The following is a 26,706-nucleotide window of genomic DNA, read 5'->3' on the forward strand; positions in this document are numbered from 1 at the left end:
TCGTTAGCTGCGCGTGCACGAGATCGATGAGCAACGCCGTGCACGCGCGGCAGACAGAAGCCGGAAACATGGCGGCGCTCATGTCACTGACTCAGGTAACTCAGCCTTTTAAAGTTTGTTTTGTTACATTTTAAGTGTATTAACATATATTAAACGACTTTAATTCAGCTGGCTACTGTACACGCTCCAAATGGGCTGCTTTGGGGGTGTGTAAAATAAAGTTTGCTGTAGTTTCTGAGAGGAGAACGCTAGCAGGAGGCTAATTGGAGCTAACGCCAACCGCCTGTGTTGTTTAAACTCACCTCGTCTCTCTGACAGGAAGACTACGTGCACTGACAGTTCGTGTATTAAGCTGAATATTATAATGTTGTTTAAAACTGTGTTTTTGTTTGTTTGGAAACTTGTTGTTTTTATCTGTTTCCATGTGAATGTGCGATAAACTTCTGGACGCCCACTTTAACTCTATCTGTGTCTCTTACATAACCTTAATCCCAAATTATATCACCATAGTCATCTGTAATTACTGGTATTACTTTGTTATCGTAGGAAATAAATAATAAGATATATCTAATAGTATTAGAGCAATATACTTCTGACGCACTTTGGACCTTTAAAATTAAGTGAGAAGAAGAAGCAGCAGATTTACTTCAAACATATGGTCAAGACAGACCTGACTGGACACAAAATGAAATCTGTCTTCATCCAGGTGACACCAGAGAGTGAGATTATAGATCATTACGCTCGCTTTAAAATGTGAATATACACCATAGTCCTTATGTTTACAGTAGCTGCTCTTAGCTTCACCCCTACAGCATGATTATTGCGAGATTATTTATGAAGTAGGTCAGGAGGGTTTAAGGAGAAACGGCGAAGATGATGCAGGATGACATTTCTTCAAAAATCCCCGCTCAGGTCAGTGACCAGGATATGATGTACAGTGAAGCCTTGGATTGCGAGTGTTTTGCAAGACGAGCAAACAGTGTCTTAGTGCACACGTCACTCGTATAGTCGACATCTGTGTGCGCATATAGTGTTTACTATAACACTGACTGTGTGTGTGCGGGCTTGTGCTTGCTTTTGTGAGTGAGAGTTGATGAAATTCCTCATGAGGCCATTAAAGGAGTTCCCAAGAGTCCAGTGTTTTAGATGTAAAGCAGGAAATCCGATCATGGCTCTGGCGTACTGAGAAAACTTTTTACCTTGATGGTATCCAAGCATTAGTGTAACACTGGGATAAGTGCATTAGTGTATCAGGGGATTATATCGGGAAATAAAGTGAGATTTTACTCTCCTGACTGTGTTCTGTTATTCTGAACAATCATCCAGGTTTGACTTAAACACCAATTGTTCTGTTATAAAATAATAATGATAGTGATTTTTATTCTTTAATTTCTGTATTCTTTTAGATATCAAATGGAAACCCAGTATATGAAACCTTTTACAGACAGGTAACTTGATATTATTATAATTAACACTTTAATGTAATGTTTTTATGTATATGTAGATAGAGAGATAAACAGACTGATATATTGATATATTTGTAATTTCAGTAAAACACTTAAATGTGCCAAATATTGCATTTTGGTTATTTATTTATTTATTTTGTTGTTGGTCTATAAAATGCATTTTTTTTTCTAGTTTCAAATATAAACACATAACTTCTGTTTGAATGCTGTACCAAAGATAAATATTTTCATTTGCTCACACTTTTAGTTTTCAGAAATACATATAATATATATATATATATATATATATAAAAAAAAAGATAATTTCATGCATGGGTTTTCCCAGGCTGCCACACAGTTTGATGTTTGTGCACAAGTTGAACATTAGTGTAAATACTATTGTTGCTCATTGGCATATATTTGGCCGGTGCAGGTCGACCCAGGAAACTTGGGCAAAGTCGGGGCGGCAGAAGCAGCACAGTTTTTAAAGAGGTCAGGACTTTCAGACATTATTCTGGGCAAGGTAAGCCATTCTCACACCATGATCAAAACCAGTGTTAAACATTTATATTACAGTGCTGTGGAATTGAAATCGTTATTCATTTTTAAGGGTAGATTTGACAGTAGTTGGAGCTACAGGGCAAATTCCACATTTATATTAATAAAGATATAGAGAGCTGCTGCATGATGGTTTCGTTTTCCTTCGGTCTTTACATACAAGTTTTCCTGCTTAATTTTGATCCTTATAACATAGTTTAGTTAATCTTTGTTTTTTTTAATATATTCTTTCAGATTTGGGATTTGTCCGACACAGAGAGAAAGGGCTACCTGGACAAGCGGGTAAGTGGTTATTTAGTTTTAATTTGAATACATAGAAGAATAAGTATTGTAGAAAGGCGTAATAGTAATAACATTACTAATTCAACCAACCACTGCTTTGTAGATTATAGATTCTGATTAATGTATATGGCATTTGCTGCACTGATGTCTTTTTTTTTCTATTTATTTCCTGCTCTGTAGGGCTTCTTTATTGCTCTAAGACTTGTTGCTTTAGCTCAGAATGGCAGCGATGTCAGCCACGCCAGCCTGAGCCAGACCATGTCACTACCTGCTCCTAAATTTGTACGCTTCTCTTAAATGTTTATGGGTGATAAGAGAAGAATGTGACCATAAAGAAAGATGATATTAAGAAAGGTGTATCATTATAGATTAATGAATGAAACTAAATTGTAGCTCATTAAAACAAATGAAATGTCCTTTTGTGGTTGTAGAGAGACACAAGCAGTCCATCTTTAATATCAGCATCTTCCAGTGACTCTACGTGGACAGTGAAGGTGAATATGTGTGTGGTTGGTTAGTTCTCTCATTGGCAGAATGCACTTTGTTAAAGAGTTAAGTACAAAAGTTTGTACACGCCTCATATTTCGCAATGGAGGATTGCTACAAACTGTCGCTATTTGTGTTACTTCTGGTAATGAAGGAACACCTAACACACTAAACTGCATTTAATTATAAATGTACTGACTCTTTTTGTCTGTCTCTCTCTCTCTCTTTCTCTCTGTCTCATCTCTATAACTGTAGTTTGATGAAAAATCTAAGTATGACGGCATATTCGAGAGTCTTTTGCCCATCAATGGGCTTCTGTCAGGAGATAAAGTAAAGCCAGTCCTCATCAATTCAAACCTGCCTCTAGATGTGCTTGGGAAGGTATGTTATGTAAGACATGAAACACAATGTGGCATGCTGCTCTGTAATTAATCAATGTTGTTTTTAATAATTTGTTTTCCATAACAAACCCAATCTGATGAATCTTTAATTATTTACCACAGCAATGTGCCAACAATACTATTTGGATTTTAATAATGAATAGCGTATTATGCTTGTATCGTGGAATGTCAAAGATTCCATTTAGTTCCTGTTTTCATTTACGTTATAACAGTTTTTCTACCATTATCATTCCTTTCCTCCTTCTTGAACCTGAAGAAAAGGAAACATGAAAAGGAAACAAAACAAAACAAACAAAAAAACAGCTTGTCATGTTAGAACGGCAAAATTCTGAACCAGTAGAATCCTTCCAAAAAGAGTTTATTACAAAAGAAAGGCACCGCGTCAGTTATTATAAGTTTTATATTTCTGAAATAAACATTCTTCTGTTAGTTATTGGTCTTAATTTATTTAGATCGTCTGCCATAGGACCTGAACGAGCCGCTACTACAGAAACGATAATGTATCATGATTAATACTACCTGGAAAGTTTATATTACTTTTATAGAAAATGTAAACTTCAGATTTGAGCGATTAACAGTGCAGTTGTATAAATACAGGTTGTTATAGATTACTCACTACTACATTGTAGATATTATGTGTTAACATTAAGTAATGTTAGTTTTTTTTGTTTTTTTTTTGCTATATCAGGATTTTTTAAGGGCATTCTGGATAATAATTCACATGCTTTGTATTCTTTTCTCAGATTTGGGATCTCAGTGACATTGATAAAGATGGACATCTGGATAAAGAAGAGTTTGCAGTGGTGAGTTCATAATCTAATCCAAGTATGCAGTGATACTTATTTTAACGCAAATGATCTAGCCAAAATAAATAAATAAAATCAGAGGTAATCATCGTAAACTGTTTTGTAAAACAGTTTTCAAGTTGCTCAGTTTATGGTATAAGCTTTGTATGTTAAAATGACACATCTAGAGCTATTTTATTGAATATTGTTTACTTCTACATTCAGGCTATGCATTTGGTATACCGAGCCCGAGAGAAAGAACCAGTTCCTTCCATTCTACCAATATCCATGATTCCTCCATCCAAGCGGAAGAAGAGTGCAATGGGTCTGCCTGGTTCTGTGCCCGTTCTGCCCTCTAGTCCTTTCCTCATGAAGGAGAGCCTTCGTCCCACAGCTCCTCTCTCCAAGAGCCCTCTGACCATCGGTTCCAACCTCTCGCCTTCAAACTCCTTCAGGAGCTCCAGCCCAAGTCGTAGTCTCAGCCCAGCACCACAGCTGGTACACACACACACACACTTTCTCGTATTGCATGATTTAAAAAAAAAACAATTAACAAAAACTTGCAGAATAGATCATTTTTGGTTGTTCTATATAGTAATTGAAGAATCTTTTATAATATACATTTATGGCAGATTCCAGTCTCTGTTGCACTTCAGGCCATGTAAACTTTTATACAAACATTTTGGACTACCAACTTGTACCCTATCGAGACAATCTTTTTTTAAATCAGTACGATCACTCTGCTGTGCTCGGCATTCTTCCACAGGCACACTAACATAAAGCGTAGAATTAGCTTACTTTACTTTCTTTCTTTTTTTCCCCGCCAACATTCTGCCAGATTGCCGAGTATTCTTTCAAATATGACAAGAATTATATTACCTCTTGAGTGAAAATTATTCTCTTGTTCTAAAATAAACAAATAGCTTTAAAAGAAGTAATAAATGGTAGTTTGATGGTTATACAAACGTTGCCACCCAGAAAAGACAAACATTCCCACCCAGGAGAACACTTCAGTCCAAGCCTGCAGAAACATTAATATGGTCTCTGGATAAGGTTTTAGGATACGCTTTATGACGAGTCAAATGTTCCCTTCGGTATTTATTTCTTTAAAAGAATAAAGAAGTAAACTGAAGCTTGTAATGGTATCCCCTTATTACTTTCACCACTTACTGTAGTTAGTTTCGCTGTATGACAGGCAGCATTTGGTTAAAGGGCGAGAGAGTTTATATTTCAAACCTGTATATGCTATCTTTGCAGTCAATCTGTGCTAGCAAAACTGGTTCATCCACATTCAGAGCATGGCTTTATAACCTGTACCTTTTTGGATTCAAGTCATCATGGCATACCTTGTGTGTATTGCAACACATTTAGTGGTGTGTCCTTGTCTAGACTTTCCTGTTGTATCTGTTGTCTTGAAAGGAGTAATACCTTTCATGTATGGGTTTCTTAATATCATCATGATATGATGTGCATGGTAATGTGTTTGTTTGTTTTTTCTGTTGTTTGTGTGTGTGCGTGTGTATGTGTGCGTTTGTGTGTATTTTAGACTGTTTCAACAAACTGGGTGGTGCCGCAGGAAGACAGGGAGCAGTATGAGGAAATCTTCGAGCTGGCTGACTCTGATTTCGACGGAATGGTCGGAGGGGGTGAAGTTAAGGACATCTTCATAAACTCAGGACTGCCCCAGACTGTCCTGGCCCACATCTGGTAAAGAAGCTGACAGGACCTCAGTGCATTTCAGTTTCTGCATTTAATCACAACAACTGGGTTTATGAGGAATAAAAAACACAATGCTGAAACAGCAGGGTGGCGTGTGGTGCTACTTTGTTTCTGTTACTGTCACCGCCCTTTAACTGATTTTTCCCTTCCAATAACGGCACATCTTAAAATGTTATGTAGAAGTTGTTAAATTGAAGTTTTTTTATGTTAAAGAACATAAAAGCTATTTTTTATTGGTTGAAGAATGACACAATCTTGTGGAAGAACAAAGCAACAAATCATAAGTTTAAAAAAGCTGTTTCCTCACCAGCCTCTGTTTTTTAAGACTAAGTCATGTAGACTTTTTGATGTTATCTTATTATGTAGTAAATTTAACCTTATTCTAATATATATATAAACAGACATTTCGTATTTCTGTACAAATAATCTGATTTAAAACTAGTTCTCTAGATCTGTTTTTGTTTATTTATTTTCCCCTCTCTTGCTTACTTTTTCCTCTTTTTTTAGGTCACTGGCTGACACCAAAAGTGTAGGGAAACTGACCAAAGAGCAGTTCTGTCTGGCTATGCACCTTATTCAGCAGGCGGTCAAAGGTGCTGACCCACCTAAGAGCCTGAACCCTGATATGATTCCTCCTTCAGAGAGGGGTTCTGCTCCTCCAACCGTAAGTCCTTAAAAAACACAAGGTTATGTAGTATGGATGGTAATTACCAGGAACCAGCATATACGTTATCATCACGATATGTATTGTGATTCTGGTAGTATCACTATTTTACAAATATCACAATTAAAATTTTGTTTAAAAAAAAAAAAATAAAAGAATAAAAAAAAAAAAACATAATTTGCTCCTGCCACATAGGATGCTGTGCCGCCTGTCAGTGTGTGAGCAGTATGTTAAGTGTGTGAACAGAGTGCACCATCTTTAGGAGCATGAAGTAACTGCAACAATTTACCTCCTTGCATGCAAATGTATAAATAATTAAAAAAAATATATAATTTACAGAAATCTATTTTGGAGTCAGAGTAGTGATGCATTAAATGTTACACAAAAGATTCACCACACATAACTGAATTTATTTTCCTCTCATCTCTATTAACTAGAGCTGTCGGGTCGTATCTGCAAAGCACCAACATGGATGTAGGGGTGTGTGTGTGTGTCCGCGTGACACAAAGACCTGCAGCCACAGCAGATATTTGAGGATAAGACTGAGACACAAATGAGCATGTGCTGCCCTCTAGTGGCTGGCTGCAGAACAATTTTAAAACTGACATTCTAAATGTTTTGTGTGTTTATATGCTTGGGAATCTTTTTGCACTATAGGAATCAATGGCTAGGTTTTGTCTCATATGAACAAAGACAGTGGTACACAATTTCTATTTCTTACTAAAATGCAATATCTTATTACATACCCGTACAGATTTGTGATGTGTTTTAATAAACACACATTATATCATGTTTAGTATCAGTACTTCCTCTTTTTGGTCAGACTGTTGAGGAGTTTTGTGAAATTGTTTTGGTTGCTTAAATTGCTAATTCATGTAAATAGTACATTTCTTTAAACCTCTTCCTTTTTTTTCTTTCTGCTCTCTCTTTCTTCCTTCTTCCTTGTTTTTTTATCTTTAGGCAATCTCATCAGAAATCTCCTCATCAGTGGTTTTTGAGTTGCCTGCATTCTCCAGTTTGTCGAGAGTAAGTTGTTTTTAAATTGTTTGCTTTACAGGCCATTCAATACTGACATCTAGTGGCTACTTGAGCACACTGTGACAGATTATTTCATACAACTTTGTACCTGGTCGTTACATGAACATGTCATGAACATGAACATGTACTGTTATTTGCTCTCTTTCTTTTTAGGAGGTTATTAGTCCAGTGGTGCCAGTGGAGTTGACAGGAAACAAAGAGCTTGATGACATTAGTCAAGAAATAGCACAGATTCAGAGGTGAAACATTTCATCACCATAAAGATTCAGGATGATGATCTTTGCCTTTTTTTTTTTTTTTTTGCTCACGTAAGCAATAAGCGAAAATTCAGCGTAATGACCGAATGTAACCATGTACAGTGGGTGTACATGAGCATTTCTCAGTGATTTGCTAAGTCGTATTATTTTTTTCAGTCAGCTCAGCAATAGGTCTAATATTTGCTGCACAGGCGAAAGCGATCTAATTTAATAGATTATTCTTAGTTTACAGTGGAAGCTCATGTTTTCCTACAGCTTGAATCCAGGGTCAGGGCATAGTGAGGGCAAATCGAGGGTTTAAAGTTATAGATGATGTTATAAAATGAAAAATATATTGTATTTTACTATTGACCATTATCTTGTTATTTTGCGATGTTAAAGAAATTTCAGTAAAACTTGGCTCATTTAATGATCTAATGATATATGATTTAAAATACATTTCTGTGTGTTTTTCAATTTGTCTTGTAAGTGTGCGGACTATTGCACTTACCTGTCTGCTCATTTATTTATTTATTTATTTATTTATTTCTATTTGAATAGTGAGAAGCGCAGTATAGAGCTGGAGATCAGGCAGAGGGAGGAGACGCTTCGTCAGAAGAACAGTGAAGTGCATGTAAGGCTTACAAATTTTTTACTGCTTAACAGTAAACAACATGATATTTTTCAATCCAATTTAACAAGAACCAGAAACCTAAACATCCTTTAGGGCTTTGGTCTATTTTTTCACCAACATTTGTGCTGATCAGTTGTGTGAGTGTTTTTGCATTTACTTAAATACTCATAGTGCCAGATGATAAAATCTAGAGCTGGTAACAAACACACATGCACACACATAAAATTTTTATATTTTAGTTTTCCGATGTAAAAGGTTTGCTCAGGATGCAGATAGAAGATAATTAATCAGTTAGTAAAGTAAGTGTGTGTTTGTGTGGGTGTGTGTGTGAATACAGGGCATGCAATTAGACCTGGAGCAAGAGAACAGCGGTGTGCGAGAGCTAGAGCGGCAGACCCTGGACGCTCAGAACAGACTGCAGGAGATGGAGCATCAGAGGAGCAAACTGGAGAGCAAAGTGTCCGAGGCCAAGAGCAAATTCCAGGAGGAGAGCAGCAAGGTGAGGGAGAGATTCTGAGAAAACCTGTAACAAAAGAGAGAAACGCGAATGGCGAAGAGATAAACAGAGAAAGAGGAAGAGAGATTTAATGTGAATGAGAAGAGAGATTTACAGTGAATAAGCGGAGAGAGTTCATGAGAAGAGAAGAGAAAGCGGGAGAGAGATTTATAGTTAAAGTAAGGCCTTTATTTGTCACATATAGATTACTGCACCTGCTGGAGCTGGTCCGATGACCTTCTGAGCTACTGCACTTAGTGAATGAGAGGAGATGGAGAAAGAGGTTTACAGTGAACAAGGGAGAAGAAGAAAAATTTTAAATTTGTTAAAGGAGAAAGAGAGAGACTTACACTGAATGAGAAGAAAGTGCAAGATAAGTGAGAGTATAGTTTTAAAGTCACTGGGCAGTGAGAGAGAGATTTGTAGTGGAAGTGAGGAGAGAGGGATTTGAAGTGAAAGAGAAGAAAGATATTTGTAGTAAAAGGGATTCGAAGTGAAAAAGAGGAAAGATATTTCTAGTGAAAAAGAAATTTGAAGTAAAAGAGAGGAACGATTTGAAGTGAAGGAGAGAAGAGATATTTGTAGTGAAAAAGAAATTTGAAGTGAAAGAGAGGAAAGATATTTGTAGTGAAAGAGAGATTTGAAGTGAAAGAGAGGAAAGATATTTGAAGTGAAAGAGAGGAACGATATTTGTAGTGAAAGAGAGATTTGAAGTGAAAGAGAGGAAATATATTTGTAGTGAAATAGAGGAGAGAGAGAGATTTGTAGTGAAAGAGTACATGAGAGAGAAAAGTATTCACAGTGAACGATATAACAATATATTGAGATTTGTTGTAATTGAGAGAATGTGAGACACAAGAGGGGTGTTAGGCTCGGACACATGATGACTAATTCAATGCATTTAAAAAAAATAAAAAATTTTGTGTGTGTGTACAGATCTCCTCTTTGCAGACGCAGATCATATCTCAGGAGGCGATTCAGCAGACCCAGGAGAAGGAGATGAACAGGACCAAGACTGACTTGTACTGCCTGGAGCAGGAGGAGAAGCAGCTGGAGGAGAGTCTGCGTGCAGGAAAAGCCAAACTAGAGAGCATCCTAAAACTGCTCAAAACCTCTCAGAATGAGATGACTGAGGTCAGGGGCAACACGGGGCATACGCGCGCGCACACACATACAGACTGTATAAAAACTTACCATCCTTCCAGTCCAGTTGTTTGTTTAATTTGTGTCTAAAAGTGCTGTTTATCCAATTGACTTCTTCACATAGGTACAGGAAGAGATCTCTCAGATCCAGGAGAGCCAGAAGGAGCTGAATAAGACCATTGAGCGCTTCGACAAAGTTCTCAACAGCAGCATGAGCAGTCTGGCAGAAATTGACCAGCTCCTTGCTGAGGAGGGTTCGGGGCTCAGTAGCACCGTGGTAAGACTACTGCTTTGTAAATGCTGGATATTACCACATTCAGTCTCAAAGTCCTTTGGTCTTTTTTTTTTTTTCTTTTTTCTTTTCTCCCAAATGCCATTTCCAAAAAATCTTGAAAAAAAAAAAAAGTTTACTGGTTAAATATTCCACATGATATATGAATATCCGCTTGGTGATCTGCAGTACTTGTGCAACCTGTACGTACACAACTACTGACTAGTTCATTAGTAGGACTACTCATCATGTAACGTGTTAGATGTTAAAGACTTGCCAATACAGGATAAATTTTTTCCCCATAACTCAATCTTTGTACATGCGCCCATGCCACTTATGGTCAAACCGACTTCCCTGGAAGCACGCTTCCTCTGATGTCACGTCCACGCACCTACCCCTCTCCTGAGCAGGAAACGAGTAGATGAGGGCTTCGTTTGTGACGCATTAGAAACCGTTCTTCTTCTGGTTACAATGATAATATTTTCCCCCTGACGCTGAGCAGGAGAGCAAACAACGTGTCTGAATGGTGCGTCTGTTTCAGGAGGACTCCTCCTTCAAGTCGAGGCTGGCTATGTTTAACAACAACGCGGCACAGAACTTCAGCGTGGATCCCTTTCAGACTGAGGACCCCTTCAAAAGCGACCCCTTCAATAAAGGTGCTGTGATGTACAGGGGTAACGGTTTAACAGTGTGTGTGTGTGTGTGTGTGTGTACTACAGTTAAACTACACATCTGTTGAACTCTATTCCAGTTGATTACAATGTCTTTTTTTTTTCCTCATTTCTTTTTTTTTTTGGTTGTGCAAGGCAACTCATAAGTGTATATTAACGCGTTATTACCATTTATAAAAGTAAACGCTAACACACAGACATTCCTTATTACTTGCACATTACAGGAACTCGGCTAGAAGTTATACTTAATCCCAGTATAGTCCTGAAATGTTTCCATATATTTTTGAGCCAGTAAAGGAGTTCCTGGGGGGCCAGCGTTTTAGACATAAAGCAGGCAGTCCGATCATGGCTCTGATATACTGAGAAAACTTTCTACCTTTACTCAAGAATTTACTACCTTTACTCTACCTTTACTTCAAGCAATACTGAAACGCTCGGATAAGTGCATTGGTGTAGCAGATTATATAGAGAAATAAATGGAGTTTTTACTCTCATTTGTTTTCTGATGTTCTGCACAATCAAAAGTCTTAGTTTGATTTAAACTAGCCTGTTTAGATGATCTTACACAACATGCAGTATATGTTGCACTATTATTTAGTTATAAACTGGTAAAAGAATGACGGGTTGCTCTTTAGTAAGAAATGTTTTAAGAAAAAGCTTTAAGGTGGGATCAGTATTTACAAGTTGTGCTACGTCACAGTACAGCAGTGCTTCTCAAACATTTTCTGTCATTCCCCACTTAAAGGGGTGGGCGAATTTTCAAGCCCCACTTTTCAACAAAATGATACAAAATCGGCCAAGTTTACTATTTATTGAAAAATCAATTTCTAAACCAATAAGATCAAATAACACCAAGTTCAAAACAGATAAAATACACGTGCAATTGTTATAACATACTTACTTCGTCACTTATCTAGAGCTTTCTTTCAAAGAAGTCGAGTGGCTTATTAACGTTACTGGGGTGTGTTGTCTCTAAGTGTCTTCCTATTTTACATAAAACACACACGGGTCTCTCCTCTGCCCCCACCATCCCCACATAGCAACATAGGCTTCATGATATTGTCTTTTCGGATGTCTTTTTGGGTGATTAGGCTGATGGCGCTTAATCACCTGCTTTTTTGTGGTCCATGTAACAAATGTATCCATTGATGTTATTATGCTTACTACGTACAGTCCGCTACTGACCCGGTTTGGGTCCGCGGTAAAGTTAGTTTGATATTCGCATCTCCGAATTTAAAAGCTGTGTAAATAAACCCGCAAATAAGATAACCACATATATTTCCTCTTTACATTGTCTTTAAGCTACATCTACCTTAAATTATACAAGTTTAAAAGCATAAGCATCATTATTCTCTACGGCGCAACGGATGATTTACGGATCATCGCAAAATGCCGCACACCCACAAAAAGCATAGAAGGATATTGATCTTCCCTTCTGTTCAGCGCCTGAAGGATCAAAAAGCAACTTTGTTGCCACACTGGAAACTAGAAATGCCAGACTAGTACTGCCTGATAAAATATAAATTTTTACAAAAAAAAAAAAAAACAGAAACATCAGCATACACATTGGAATAAATTAAATTACATATAACATATTACTTGTATATTGTTCCTCTGCGAATAACATGCCGACGTTAAACCGGTATTGTTGCACTATGGTCCCAATTTTTCTCTGATGTTATTTTAATTTACTTGTATTAATAATCCATTTCTTTGCATGTGATTGTTTAGTTTCGAGTGTCCGATCTTTATTGTCGATAGAAAAGCATGAATTAGAATAGGTACTTAACTATTATTTTCCACTAATTCCCTCTTGTTCATTGCGCCCCACCTGTCATGTCTGTATTCCCCACTAGTGGGGCGCGCCCCACACTTTGAGACCCACGGCATTACAGCAAGGTGTTTTTATTGTTGTTCTGGAACAGCACGCCCCCTAGTGTTTCATTCCTTACTTCGGGTGAAGATGCCTTAATAGCTGCTATCACACAGAATTCTGATTTAATGTTAATCTCTATTATCAAGGGAAAAGGTCAACTATGTAAAAATATATAAAGGAACAAATTAGATCCACTGTCTGTGAGGCTGTATTAAAACCCTATGTTTATCTAATGATTGTTTTTTCTATTGTAGCCGACCCGTTTGGAGGAGATCCGTTCAGACAGAGCGACCCTTTCAAAGACCCATTCAGCAGCTCGGATCGCTTCACAAAAAGCCCCAACAGCCCGTTAAACGTGAGTGTTAATTCTTGAGTAATGTAAGTAAACTTGTTAAACCTGTTCTTGTTTACGATATAGCGCTTAATAATTCTTATAAGACACATTTACAGTCAGCTGTCTATTATTCATAGTCTTGAAAAAAGTTTAAGAAATACTTCAGTGATTTCTCGGCTGCTTGATCAATCTTGCGTGAAGGTAGCATATATGTGTGCGACATCTACAGACAAGATTCTCAAGAGTTTTCTTTTGTACTGAATAAAACACAAAACTTTAACAGTAATTATATAATAAATGTCTAAGGGTTGTAAGTAGAGTCATCTATAACAGAGCTTCTAATAAAGACCTTTAAGATCTTTGTATGTCAGTATGTCTCGTGTTTTTAAATATATAGATAGAGATTGGTAAAATAAATACAGAATAATTCAATGATTAACTCTATTGCGTCTAAAGGCTGCATATATTCGCGTGTTGGATCTTTTTGTGGGCCAGTTCACGGAAATAGACCAATATAATGAAATAATCAGGGTTTGCCCAAAAATAGTAATTCCGTGCATCCATAAGGAAAATAAGTCGGCATAGTTTATAGAGTTCTTACCAAACCATAATGATACACTTATAATATCACATCTACTTATATTGACCAAACTTTTACTTCATAATTAAACAGTAAAAGTCCAATACTGAGCATCAAGAAGCACAAAGAGGCCAAAAAAAACTATAAACTTCAATGATGATAATTGCATATAATGTAATTTCATTTTTTAAAAATGTTTAAAAATAGATTTCTTAAAGTTTATTAAGGATTATGTCTATTATTTAAACATTTGGACATAAATCACTGTAAAGACATTACAATTTTTTTCTTCTTTTCTCTTTATTTAAACATGTATCTCTAGAAGTTTAAACTGGCATGCATATATTTATAAATTTAATTATTACAGAATTATGACAATTAGGAAATTAACAAGCTAAATATTTAAAACATGGCTTTTCAGGGAGAAATCCCTTTTTGAATTTTTTTTTTTTGCTTTAATATTGAATTTTAAATAAATATAATTATATAAATATATATAATATATAAATGATTTTAAAATAAATAGTAATTTAAGAGGGCTGATTTCAGATTCGCCACATCCATAAACGTAAAAATGTCACATCCATATCCCCCAGTTTATCTAAAATCCTTCACTCCAGAAATGACATGCATTTGCAAATCTACCATTTTCGTGTTCATTTATCCACCTTTATCATGACTCATAACGCTGATGAATCGCTATATATTTATGGATATAAATGATTGTGAATTTCCAAACGTTTCATCCGTAATGCCCCGAAATGCCTTATGAAAACAGACACAGCTCTGACAATCAGTAGTTTGTTCGGTGATAAATCCGACATGGTTGTCATAAACATAAAATGTGCTTAACAATTCACAGTGAAGAAATCGAACGGAAAACATTTGCGAATGAGGAACTCCTCTGGGGAAGCACCATCCACTCTCTGTATGCTTTAAACCATGAAAAGTGAATCTCATTTTCTCTCAAGCTTCATTTCTTTTCTCTTTTTCTTTCTCTCTCTTTTTTTTTCTCTCTCTCACTTACTCTGCTTCTTACACCGCAGGCCAGCCCTTTTGGAAGGCAGGGGAATCTCACATCCGTCACTTCTCCCAAGTTTAAAGACTCAGGTACTGTATGTTTACTGCTCATTCAGAGTTATTCTCTTGCTTCATCCGGCTGCATGACTCCACAGTATAAGTCAGACACATTGACGTAGCAGCGAATTTTTCCACTGCACATTAAAAAACAAGACCTGGCACAAAGCAAACAGAACTTGGGGTTCTAGTTAATTTTCCTCTAACTGAGAGATGCCTGGAACAGTTACGGTAATGACGTCATCATTCCAGCTTACAAAGATGCCTTTGTGCGAGGTGATCCTCTGGCATGCTGAAATTACTAATGAAATGCTCGATTAAGCGTCAAGACAAAATAAATATTTTTCTCTCTCTCTCTTTCTTTTTTTTTTGAAATGGTCAATGTTTTGTGCTACAGCATTGTGAAAGAAAAAGATCCTACGTTCCTGTTTTCCTTCAGTTGGTCATCGCGTTGGTCATCTACACTACATCTATCTCAAGAACGGTCTGCGGTTAGCTTTCTCAAAATTACCCGTAAGGGGAAGCTTCATGCCTTTCTGGGTATAGGGCTGACTTAATTTTGAAGAGAAGATGCTAGATAAAGGTTTAAGTTTCATAATGCGGCCTATCATCTGTTCTCACACGCACACGCCACTCTATTTAACCAATATACATGAGCTTGTTTAGCCAAGTCATTTCTGCGTGGATTTACTGACACAATATTATAAATTATGTAAGCACTAGACCATGATGAGGTGTGTATATAATAGCAAGTTTTATGTAACTTTCGAGTAATTACAGTATGAACAGTCATTCCCTCTTTCTTAGAAAGCGCTGAAACTGATGACTCCTTCCATAAATATTAATAAATAATATATAATATACACACACACAAAAAAAAGCTTCACTTAAGAAACCAAGAGATGAATTAGTTGTAGAAATGATAATATACTAGAATAAGAGCATCTCAATCGAATTGCAATAAATACACGAAAATTAATCCGTACTTCCTGGCCAATCAGTTTTGAGAATTCTTCATCGCCTTTGATTTTATTAATCATGGAATTTTACAGCCTGTGATTCGGTTGTAGCTCAAACATTTTGGAGAGAACTTTTCCAGAAAGCGGAGTCATCAAGTTCAAAAAAGTGTGTTTTGGTTTTCTTTTTAAATTTCTGTTTTTAAGCACAGAGCTTCAGATTTTCCTGTGGCGTAACAGCTATTTATAGACCTTTTTACCTGCATGAAAGAAAAAAAAAACTCAAGCTATTCCTAAAATAGTGCTGCCTGAACAGGATTTGCTTTGTGGCCAAACAGATTGGCCCACTAACACGTTACAGCAGGAAAGCTCTTGCAGAACACTGACACTCTTCAGCTGCCTCGATCGCTCAAGCTCTCACTTTCTTGAACAGCTACACACTATTTCTATTTTCCTCGCTGAGGAAATAGGGTTGATTTATAAAAAACACAGTCTCATCCACCTTGTTTTGTATGAACACTGGCTTGTGTGTGTGCTGCATTATTACTGGTCCCGCGTAGCACGCCTGGAAGAAACACACACAGGGGTTTCCACTTCTAATATCGGTTTGCTGAATGCCAAATCTGTGGTTACGAACACAAGTAGCGCATTGTAAGGAAGTGGGTGTTTTTATTTATTTATTTATTTTTTTGTCCTTGTTTTTGTTTCCTTTCTTTCTGTTTACTGGTTTGTTCATAAAGTCAGAAACTGCGTTCCATAGCTCTAGATGATAAGGGCAGTTCGCCTCAGTCCATCGAACACTGACTCCAGTTAACTCCGTAATCAGTTAATTAAAGACATACGTCATGAGCATCGCACAGGGGGAACTGAAAGCAGGCTTTTCAGGAGCAGCCATGGAAAACGAAACAGTGCGGCCCCAGTATAGCCGCGTGCCTTAAATAAACGTGCAGCTCCCGGATTGTCCATGACGCTGCTGCTGCCTACTGCTGCTGACCTGATGGTGTGTAATGGAAAGTATTAAAATACATCATGTTTGTCTTTTTATTCCCCCTGTTCCCAACATAGATCCCTTTGCCTCAACGGACACTTTTGACTCTTTTGGCGGGAACGGTGGCTTTGCAGACTTTGGAAACATGTCAAAGGTAGGAGCGAGGTCACCAGTGAAACGGCCTATTCAGTAATCAGACCACAGGAAAGCATCATTTTTTTTATTAGCTCTTGTTATCTATCATCTTATCATAGCTGCTCATTTATGCCTTTACCTGGAAATCATGCTAAATTAAGAGGGACTTTTTAACTAAGCGTGGCCTTAAAACGACTCTCTGTTCTAAAGCATCCTCACACAGTGCAGCTTGTCCCGTGTGCTGGTCACGTTGGGAAACGTTTCTAATTCCGTGTTATCTTTCCAAGGGCTCCGGCGGGCACCCGAAAAGCCGAAAACCCACCTACCCGCTGCCTCCACCCAAAAAATCTGTACCAGCTAGACCAGCACCACCTCCTTATGGTGAGTGTGTGTTTGTGTACGTGTATGATATCCATTTTTTTTCCCCATTTCTGTTTGCTGTGTGGTGTGTTTAACACATTTATACATCGTGCTCATTGTTATTAAGAATTAGATATTGCTGGACGTCATATATACGACTATATGGACTGAGAAACATTGTGTCTATTGCCTGTTCTAAAAATGTTTCACGGCACATTGTTTTAGAAAGATGTGTGTAGGTGAAGATTAAGTTAAAGTTGGCTCTAAATCTCAAATTCAATTAAAATTTTATTTGTCACATACACAGTCATACACAGTACGATATGCAGTGAAATGCTTGGACAACTGCTTGTGACCTTAAAATAGAGACAATGAATAGAAAATAAATACGAAAAGGAAAACAGAAGGTATATTTGACTAAGTAAGAATAAAATAAAATTAAAAATTAAAAATAAAATAACAGTATACAGTACAAAATATACAATATAAGAAAAATATAGAAAAATAAGAAACAGCTGTACTGTACAGGACAAAATATACAATATAAGAAACATATATGAAAAATTAAAAATATAAAAAATAATCTTGTTTCTTTACATAATTATCACTCTAGTAATGATCACTTTTATCCTATTTTGCCTTTTTTTCCCGCTCTGTGTCAAAACACACTTCTTAATTACAATAGATATCCTAACCTGCAAACATCTAGCCTCTAAGTACTCATCCTGTTTTTTCGATCTAACAGGCATATACAGCAGATGTACTCTGCATCCTCATCGTAGATTGTGGTAGGCGTAGTATGTGGTTGCCTGTACTGTACAGGGTCGGAGTTGAACATTAACTCTAAACACTGAAGTGTAACCATATAATGTATAGTAATGTAAATGTAAATGCTTTTTTTTTTTTTTTTTTCCTTCGATATCAATTAATTTCTAAAAACCCTTTTGCGGTAATATGACATGTTTCACTTCCATAACAATAGTTTGGTACGAAGTTAACATCTGTATAAAGATATTATAAAAAAACAACAACGCTGCTTTCATTCTGAGTCAGCAGGTCTTTGGTGCCACACCCGAGGTTTGAACTGGCAATTACTTGGTTGCTGGTGCATAACCCACTGAACCACAAGAACCAAGTTTTCTACACCGTTGCTTGTTTTCTTTCCAGTTTGATCTTGTCACTTTCAGCTTTGTTTCTTGCGAGCTCTGCATAAAACATGGGTGTCGCACTAGTCAAAGGGGTCAAATATGTGTTTCATGGATGGCACTGATGTACAGATAATTACGTTTATCTTCATCTAACACACCTAGTGGAATAACTTGCCAAATGAATAAACATTGCACAGTTGGACACCTGCTGTGTGTCGCCTTGGAAGTGTTGAATGTTAAATGTACTCATTATCAAACCATTCAGTGAGCCACCTTAAACTGTAGGCATCCAAGCATCATTCCTGCCTCTACTGTGTAAAATAAAAAAACCTTAAAACCCTCACCCAGTGCTGTAACAGCCAACAAGCATCCACAGAACTGCAAAATTAATTTCTGTACCGAATTCATCCACACAATTCTGTCAAATTATTTTCCGCAATTTTATTCTTGATTTATCTATTTATTTATTTCTACTTATGCTATTCATTTGTCTCATTCGATACTGTCTTTTAGAAGAACAATCGATTTGCCCTTTCACCCGTGTGTTGTTTACAGCACCATGCTGTGCTGTTTGTTATGAGGGTACAGGACCAGGGCGAGTTGTTTTTCTGTTGACGATGTAGGACATGGGTGTGGTGCTGCAGCGTTGTGCATATCTCTGAGAAGAGGAAACGTGAGGATGAAGCAGGAGAGAGAAAGAGAGTGAGTGTTAGAGAGAGTATGTGTGAGAGTTTGTGTGAGAACCTGACCGACGTACACACTTCACACCCTACAGAGAAGCAGCAAGTGTGAGGTTCCCACACCTGACTTAAAGCGTCTGTGCCAAGGTATTCTCTCTCTCTGCTTTTGGTTTACTCTGCAATCTTAAGCAAATAACACCCACCTCTTTGTCACGTGAAGTTTTTCACCACCTCCTGCTTTTACTACTACTACTGATACTACTACCACTAATAGTAATAATGCTGCTTTTTTTTTGTCTTTCCAGTGATGTTAGAATTATTACTACTTCTACTACTAATCATCATCATTATTATTATTAATGCTGCTGATGATATTATTATTACTACAAGTATTATTATACTAGTGTTCAAATCAAACCGTGACTTTTGCTTCCACAGAATAACAGAACCATTATTTCGTTATTTCTCTATAAAACCCCAACTACATTAATGTACTTCTGCAAGCATTTCACCCGTTCATGGATACCATCAGGGTACCACTACTGAAACGCTGGCCTTCCAGGAACTCCACCTCTGCCAGGATCAGGTCATTCTCATTACCGCGCTTCTGTAAATGTCACTCGCTTTCATACACAATATGCTGTTCCATGTTTGCAGTGACACTGTTGCACATCATATAGCGTAATACGATTTGCGCGGATGAACACATTACCGCCACGATACAAGAATAGACGACACGTGTTGCTTACCAGAACGACTAACAGGATGAGCTCGTAACTTTTTTGCTGCTCAATGAGATAAGTCTCGGCTTGACTTTAACACCTCCTGTGTGTTACCACTACTGTTGAAGCTACCAGTACTACTAGAACTTACTGTAACTGCTAATACTACTATAGTACTAATGCTTTATTATCATTATTATTTTCTGCTCATTCTACTTTTTAATATTCTTCCCTGGCATGATGTTTTACCACAATTTATGTAACATGCTATTTACAGTTGAGTGAAAAAATTCCCCATAGATTATTGATAAGATAACTATTTTTCAACTGTTCTTAAAGTACAGTACCAGTGAAAAGTTTGGAAATAACTTCTGATTTAATGTTTTTTTGTTTTGTCTTGATTAGTGATTTATTTTCTACATTCTAGAATGATATGATTTTTTCCAAACTATTAAATAACACGTATAGTATTAGGTAATAAAGTTACATTTGTTATTTTAAGACGTGGTCAGCTTTTCTGGAACAGTTCTTGCAAGAACAGTATTGTCAAGTGCATTTGCAAAACCCCTGAAGCACAGTGATGAAAATACCCCAGGAAAGTAAGAGCAAAAAGTTACCTCTGCTACACAGCAGTAACTTTATGGTTACAAGCGTCAGAAATCACTAATAGATTAGATTAGACCTCAGATTAGAGCCGTTATGAAGGCTTTACAGAGAATAAGTATCAGACACATCTCCATATCAACAGTTTAGTGGAGATCATTGCATATTTTGGACGACATCACTATTATTTTACAGTGTAGTAAGAAATAAAATAAATTCTACCTAAATCAAATAAATTAAATGTTTAGAATTAGTAGCATCTATAATGGTTAAAAAAAAAAGGATTATAGGCAGACGTTAAAAGAAAAGGGCAGACCATACGAGTCATTACATAGTAGATTGAACACTGAGATTTTTCATGATTAATATTAACAACCCTTCTCTTAACGATGTGCAAGCTTTGGTACTTGGCTTTGTAGTGTAATCGTTTAACATGTATCTGTAAAGAATGCGAAGACGTTTATGAGATCAGAAGATAAATGATGCGGCGCAGCCGAAGGCTTTAGAGATTGCTGAAGTGGCGTGAGGTTCTCATGGGTGGCTAAAATCATCTATGCCAGTTTGTGCTCACTTCTCTCTCTCGCTGCTTTCTGTTTCCGCTGCAACTTTCAATAAATAACTCCCTTCGCTTACGTGTTGTGCCTCGCCCCGTGAGAAAAACAGAGGAAGCTTAAAACCAGTCTCTCACTAGCTGAAAGCAGCTGCTGTGTGACCTTTTGCACTCAGAGTGTGGCACATGGGTGATCTTTGATAGCGATGTTTTTTTTTTTTTCTTTCCACAAACATCATCAGCAGCCTGGTTCTTTTTTCTCAGCACTGTTTTGAGGCATCAGTATCTGGGTCTGAAGATTCGGTTTATAGAGAGATCTGTGTATTACGAATAAACTCTTGTTGTGTTTGTCAACAGTTGTTGTAACGGCTTATGGGCGTTGTAATTGGTTTTGAAAGGTGGCTTAATTTTGCAGAAATGAAACCGTTGATCTGGTTTTTTGGTACACCGCAAGTCAGCCCCTGAATAAAGCTCTCTGCATTGATCTCATGCCTGCTCTTAGCACAGAGGTCAGAGTCATACAGAGCATGGGAACAGTGATTTCAGCACATGATTATTTTATTTTTTATTTTTTCCTATTTCTAACTGACGCTATTTCTGAACTGTTTCAGCAGGAGTTGCAGCTCATAGGCAAACGCTCGGTGTTTCCCGCTTTCCAACGCCGAACAGAGACTCTCGCTCCTCGTCGCCGTCCAGTAGATCCGCCTTAACAGACTCTCTTGCTCTCACAGACCTTAGAGCCGTAAGTCGAGTCTGGTTAACCCTTTCCGATGTGTCCAGCTTAGCCGGCACCAAGCGTCCCCGCCCCGCAGGCATGCCGCCACATCATTCTGTACCTGTGTGCTTTCATTATGCAATATGTTTTATTGTGTTGTATTATTTATCCTTAGCTGCAGCTGTTGTCATTCTGTCTCAGTCCGAGCATGCCCTCCCACCCCCCCACTCCCTCGTCAAACATTCATGTCTAGATGGATAGCCAGCAGTATCCGAGACCTACCGACCCTGCTGATCCTAACCATCCTGTTTTACTTGTTGTGTTCGCCTCCTGCGCATCCAGCACGCTCCGCTGTTGTGTCTGCTTGACTTTGTTTGCCTCCTGCACAATTTCATTCATACGGATCTATTCATTTTTCAATTGTCAGTACATTTTGAACTTAAGGTCAGCAGATGAATTCTAAAAGTCCACCTTAAAGTCTGCATAGTTTTCTAAAGTTTTAAAAATAAAAAATGTTTATGTTAAAGATGTTTCCTCAATTGCCTGAAATTCCACTGATGATATTTTTGCAAACAAGATTAATCTCCACCTACAGGGCCTTGCAAAAGTATTCACCCCCCTTGGCATTATTTAATATTTCGTTGCCTCACAACTTGGAAATAAAAAGGATTGTTTGAATATGAAGGTTTGTATCATTTCATTTAAAAATTAAAAAAAACTTTTTTAAGATGTGATTTAAAAATGTTTTTTTAAATTGTGAATCAAACAACAAATAGGACAAAATAACGAAACCTTCAGCGTGCATAACTATTCACCGCCCCCAGCACACCTTGTAGAGCCTGTACTTTGTTGGATGTTTTTTTGCTTATATCCCTGTATATTCCATCCATCTTTCCTTCGACTCGAATCAGTTTCCCAGTCTCTGCTGCTAAAAACATCCCCACAGCATGATGGTGACGGTGTGCTTGGGGTGGTGGGATTTGTCGGATTTTTCACCAACCATAGTGCCCGAAAAGTTTAATTTTATTCTCATCTGACCAGAGCACCTTCCTCCATACATTTGGGAAAAATGTCCATGTTTTTTGGCAAACTCAAACTTATTTTTAACACTAAGTAATGGCTTTTTTTGAGCCACTCTTTCATAAAGCCCAGCTCTATTGAGGGTACGGATTATTGTGATCCCATGCACAGATCCACCAGTCTCTGCTGTGGAACTCTGCAGCTCCTTCAGGGTTACCTTGGGTCTCTTTGCTGCCTCTTTAATTAATGCCCTCCTTGCCTTGTCTGTGAGTCTCGGTGGATGGCCCTCTCTTGGCAGGTTTGTTGTGGTACCATGTTCTTTCCATTTGAAGATGATGGATGTGATGGTACTCCGGGGGATCATCAAACATTTGGCTTTTTATTTTTTATAACCCTGTCCTGACTTGTACTTCTCAACAACTTTTTTTTAACTTGTTTGGAGTCTTCATGGTGTGATGCCTCTTGCTTAGTGGTGTTGCAGCCTGAGGAGCCTTTCAGAAAATGTGTGTTTATATTGTTTATCATGTGTGATGTGACACATGAATTTGAGGACTTTATTGCACTAGTTATGTGACCTCTGAAGGTAATTGGTTGCACTAAAACCTTTGAGGGGCTCCATAGCAAAGGGTCATGAATACATATGTGCATGCCAATTTTCAGATTACATTTTTTATTTATTTATTTTTTTAGCTATTTTTTTTTTCATTTCACTTTACAAACTTACAGGGTTTTGTGCAAATCCATCCATGTTTCACAAAACATTAAAAATGCCAAGGGGGTGAATACTTTTGCAAGGCAGCGTAAATGGAGCAATGCAGCACTGCTTTAGCGCTCCATTCTGTCCCAACTTCTCAAAGGTCTACATCATTAATAATAACCTAAGAATTTCTGCTGTCACGTCGTCCTGTAGCCATGTTGCATTCTGCTCCAAAGCCTTTACCCAAGGTTTATCTAACCTGAATTTTTTCATTTAAATGGAAAACAGAAGCTTGTCTCGCTTTTCTTATTTGTTTATAGTATCTAGCAACAAGACCTCGCTGTCAACACGTATGTTTGCATGCGGCATACATGTATTGGCACCGTTCACAAATAACCTAATATAATCAAACTTAATGTTAGTTAGGGGGTTTGTTTTTTGTTTTTGTTTTTTTTGAGGTGGAGATTTCTTTTGAAGCCCATGCTTAAAAATGCAGACTGTACCTGCCTGGCATACAGTGTTTGTGCCCTGTTTAGTGTGAGAGTTTGACTTTTTAACCTGTGATTGAAAACAGGAAGTGCATTAGTTAAACCTCCCACTCATCCTGACCCAGGTGTCAAACATCAACTTGATAGTGCAAGATTCTAGTTTAAGAAAAACACTAGCTAATTAATTAATTCGGTCATCATTTTTTACTCTTTTTTTACATTTTGGTAATATACATCAGGATTTATCTATTTGATTTCTATTGATTTTACCGATGCTATTTTATTCTGTAATAAATCATACTTTTGTTGTGAAGGTAAGTCTAAAATACACGGACGTGATCGTTATACATCGTAAAAGTACCAGATTGGCGTATTTAATGCTTGGAGCTTACGGCTTTTGCATGCTGTTATTTGACCATATAAAGCCCTTGCATGTGTTTGCTGTGCAAGTGGTGTTTGTTCATGGTAGCATGAGCTTATTTGTGGTGGTGTGTGTTTTTTTTTTCCTTCTTCTTTTTTTTCTTTTTGTTTCTTAATTTAATCTTAAATAGCTTGTGAACTGTGATGATGTGTCTTTCTCTCAGGCCCTGAACATTTAAAGGTAAGTCAGCACAAGCGTATGGTGACCACAACTCGGCTCTCTGTACGCACGGGTGTTAACCACAGCGAGCACCTACTCCACCCGGCGAACACACAAAATCCGCTTCGCCTCCCCAAGTGAAAACAGATTTATTTGATGTTCGCATATAGAAAACCCGCGTGACTTTCAACCTCAATATGCATTGTAAATAAATAAACAAACGTGTATAGCAATGCATTCAAACAGTAGGCATCATTTGATAGTTTGCCTAGATCGTTTTTTTAAAAGAAAAAAAAAGAACGTAGGCTTAATTAGTTTTCAGTTCATGCTGTGAGTTGTGGTTTAGGTGCATCACGTTTCTCATTGGTCACTTCATTGGTCATTCGTCAACCATCTCATAATGAGGCATGTGATATAGGGCTGTCACGTTAAACTGGATTTAAGTTTTCTGACTGCTCACAGGTTAAAACTATCTACTACTCTAACATGGTTAGAACTCTATGGTTCGTCCTTCACAGAAAACGAAACATTAACGATTGAAAAAAATAAAATACAGCAGTGAGAATGGTTGGTTACTTTTGTTAAAACCTTCAAATCTGTGACAGCCCTCGCAGCATACCAAAAACGACCAAAGAATTTGGGTGAGGTTTGAGATTCAAATGATTTGTTTTGCACGGGCTTTGTGTTTGGGTACTAGCACAACCCCGCATGCCTGATTGTCATGTTGTGTAAAAGAATCACACACCTCCATTGTAAATAAAAAAACTAAAAACACCTCCATCAGCCTCATCCTAAGGAAAAAAAACCCGGCAGAGGAAAGTAATCAATGCCCAGGTGGCGCAATGCGTTAACTCCAGCATCGTCACCCTGCAGTTGATAGTTTTCCAGTAACAGCACATCCTGAAGTGTTTTATTCCAATTACACCACAGCAGTTTGCCAGTTTTTTTATTTCGTACCAAAGACCATGTCTTAGTGCTGTATTCTTGTATTTATACAAGATGAGGTAGGTTCTGTTTTCACTTACATTAAAGCAGCTTTCAACCATCCTCTGTTTTAATTAACTTTTTCGAAGTTAATGAGGCAAAAATGCAGCTTTACAGGTTTCTGAAAACCCGCAAAAGCCCAAAAGCTGCCCTGAATTGCTGACACTTAAGATTCATTTCATAACTGTTAAATGAGTACCATTTCAATGATTATACTTGTATATATGTTTTATCAATTTCTGGTTAGTCTCAGATTTTGTACAGCTTTTGCCATATAAGTGCATGTGAATGAGCTGTTACTACAGGAACATACTGTATTATAACACCTTTTGACCAACCATGTTTGAGGAATTAGCAGTGCTGTGGTGTGTGTGTATATATATATATATATATATATATATATATAAAGTGATTTTTATTTTTATTTTAATTGATCAGTTAGATTTATCGAATCATCTTCAAACATTAATCATGTCATAAAATCTGCCAAACAATTAATCAGCTGCCATGTACGTATGCATGAGTGTTTTGATTTCTTCGTGTTCTATGTTTTCTATGTTTCTCAGTCGCATCCGATGCAAGCCTCTCACTTTCTCTCACTCTCTTATAGTTCGGAAATGAAGTCGAACAGCTGGAGTGGGCCAAGCGAGAGAGTAAGAGGGAGGAGGAGCGGGTGAGGAAGCTCCGCCTCCAGGAGCAGCAGGATCTGGAGCTGGCTCTCGCTCTCAGCCGGGTTGACATGTCCAGAACGTGAGGCTAGTCCACAGCGTGTTGTCCAGAGCCCAGCGCTGCACTGTAGCCATCCTAAATACCGCTTCCTCCGAGGGTAAAAAACAACAGAACACAGGGTCCATTGAAATTCTCACTGTCGAGCGTTTTTCCCCTGAGCTTTGAGGCTCGCATAACTCAGTTGTTTTCCCTGCTGCTAAAATTGCACTCAATCCCACATTGCCTTACACACGGGGCAAAACCAAATCTCTCATGGGTGCTTCCCAGGTTCGGATTTTAACGCATTGACAAAACTATACTGAACAAATAGCAGAATAAATTTCTTTTATTTTAATTTTTTTTATTATCTCGGGGCAATACAAAATGCAACACTGTTAGCAGTGTGTGGCGTGTCACCATTTAGTGGCCTTGATTAGAAAAAGATTCTTCTTCTGCTCTGTTGGCTTTGGCACTGAAACAACTTCTTTTATTCAGGAGTTTATACACAAAATGCACCTCAATGAACTGTATTTATTATTTTCTAGCATACATCGTTTTATAAACACATTTATTGGTACCTTTGCTTGGAGGTGTCTGTTTTATTTGACTTTTTATTAAAGACCTATTAAGGAAATACTGTCCAAAGAATGTTACATACCGACTCCATAATGATATG

At 37.5% G+C, this 26,706-nt stretch overlaps 1 protein-coding gene across 3 annotated transcripts; it reads left to right on the forward strand.

Annotated features, from left to right (window-relative positions):
* Positions 1–26,607, forward strand: eps15l1b (epidermal growth factor receptor pathway substrate 15-like 1b). Of its 3 annotated transcripts, none has more exons than XM_053486392.1 (24): positions 1–95; positions 1,407–1,448; positions 1,879–1,968; positions 2,238–2,285; positions 2,466–2,567; positions 2,717–2,779; positions 3,027–3,152; positions 3,916–3,975; positions 4,183–4,455; positions 5,504–5,664; positions 6,184–6,340; positions 7,301–7,366; positions 7,532–7,617; positions 8,176–8,248; positions 8,586–8,747; positions 9,681–9,878; positions 10,012–10,164; positions 10,700–10,814; positions 12,960–13,060; positions 14,666–14,729; positions 16,718–16,794; positions 17,063–17,156; positions 21,450–21,580; positions 25,933–26,607. In XM_053486392.1, the coding sequence occupies exons 1-24, from the start codon at positions 27–29 to the stop codon at positions 26,074–26,076; spliced, it is 2,655 nt and encodes an 884-aa protein (XP_053342367.1). In that variant the 5' UTR covers positions 1–26; the 3' UTR covers positions 26,077–26,607. The 3 variants fall into 3 exon arrangements, with proteins under 3 accessions (XP_053342367.1, XP_053342368.1, XP_053342369.1); XM_053486393.1 differs by having other exon boundaries at positions 21,453–21,580; XM_053486394.1 differs by lacking the exon at positions 21,450–21,580 and having other exon boundaries at positions 2–95; positions 25,933–26,071.
* The last annotated feature ends 99 nt before the right edge of the window (positions 26,608–26,706 follow it).

The sequence above is a fragment of the Clarias gariepinus genome, chromosome 25, assembly GCF_024256425.1.
Source record: "Clarias gariepinus isolate MV-2021 ecotype Netherlands chromosome 25, CGAR_prim_01v2, whole genome shotgun sequence".
Classification (NCBI taxonomy): domain Eukaryota; kingdom Metazoa; phylum Chordata; class Actinopteri; order Siluriformes; family Clariidae; genus Clarias; species Clarias gariepinus.

Excerpts from the sequence above, each read along its gene's own strand:
- eps15l1b (XM_053486392.1), top strand. The coding sequence starts at position 27 with ATGAGCAACGCCGTGCACGCGCGGCAGACAGAAGCCGGAAACATGGCG. Across the intron at positions 2,568-2,716 it reads CACTACCTGCTCCTAAATTT|AGAGACACAAGCAGTCCATC; the intron begins GTACGCTTCTCT and ends TTGTGGTTGTAG. Across the intron at positions 2,780-3,026 it reads ACTCTACGTGGACAGTGAAG|TTTGATGAAAAATCTAAGTA; the intron begins GTGAATATGTGT and ends CTATAACTGTAG.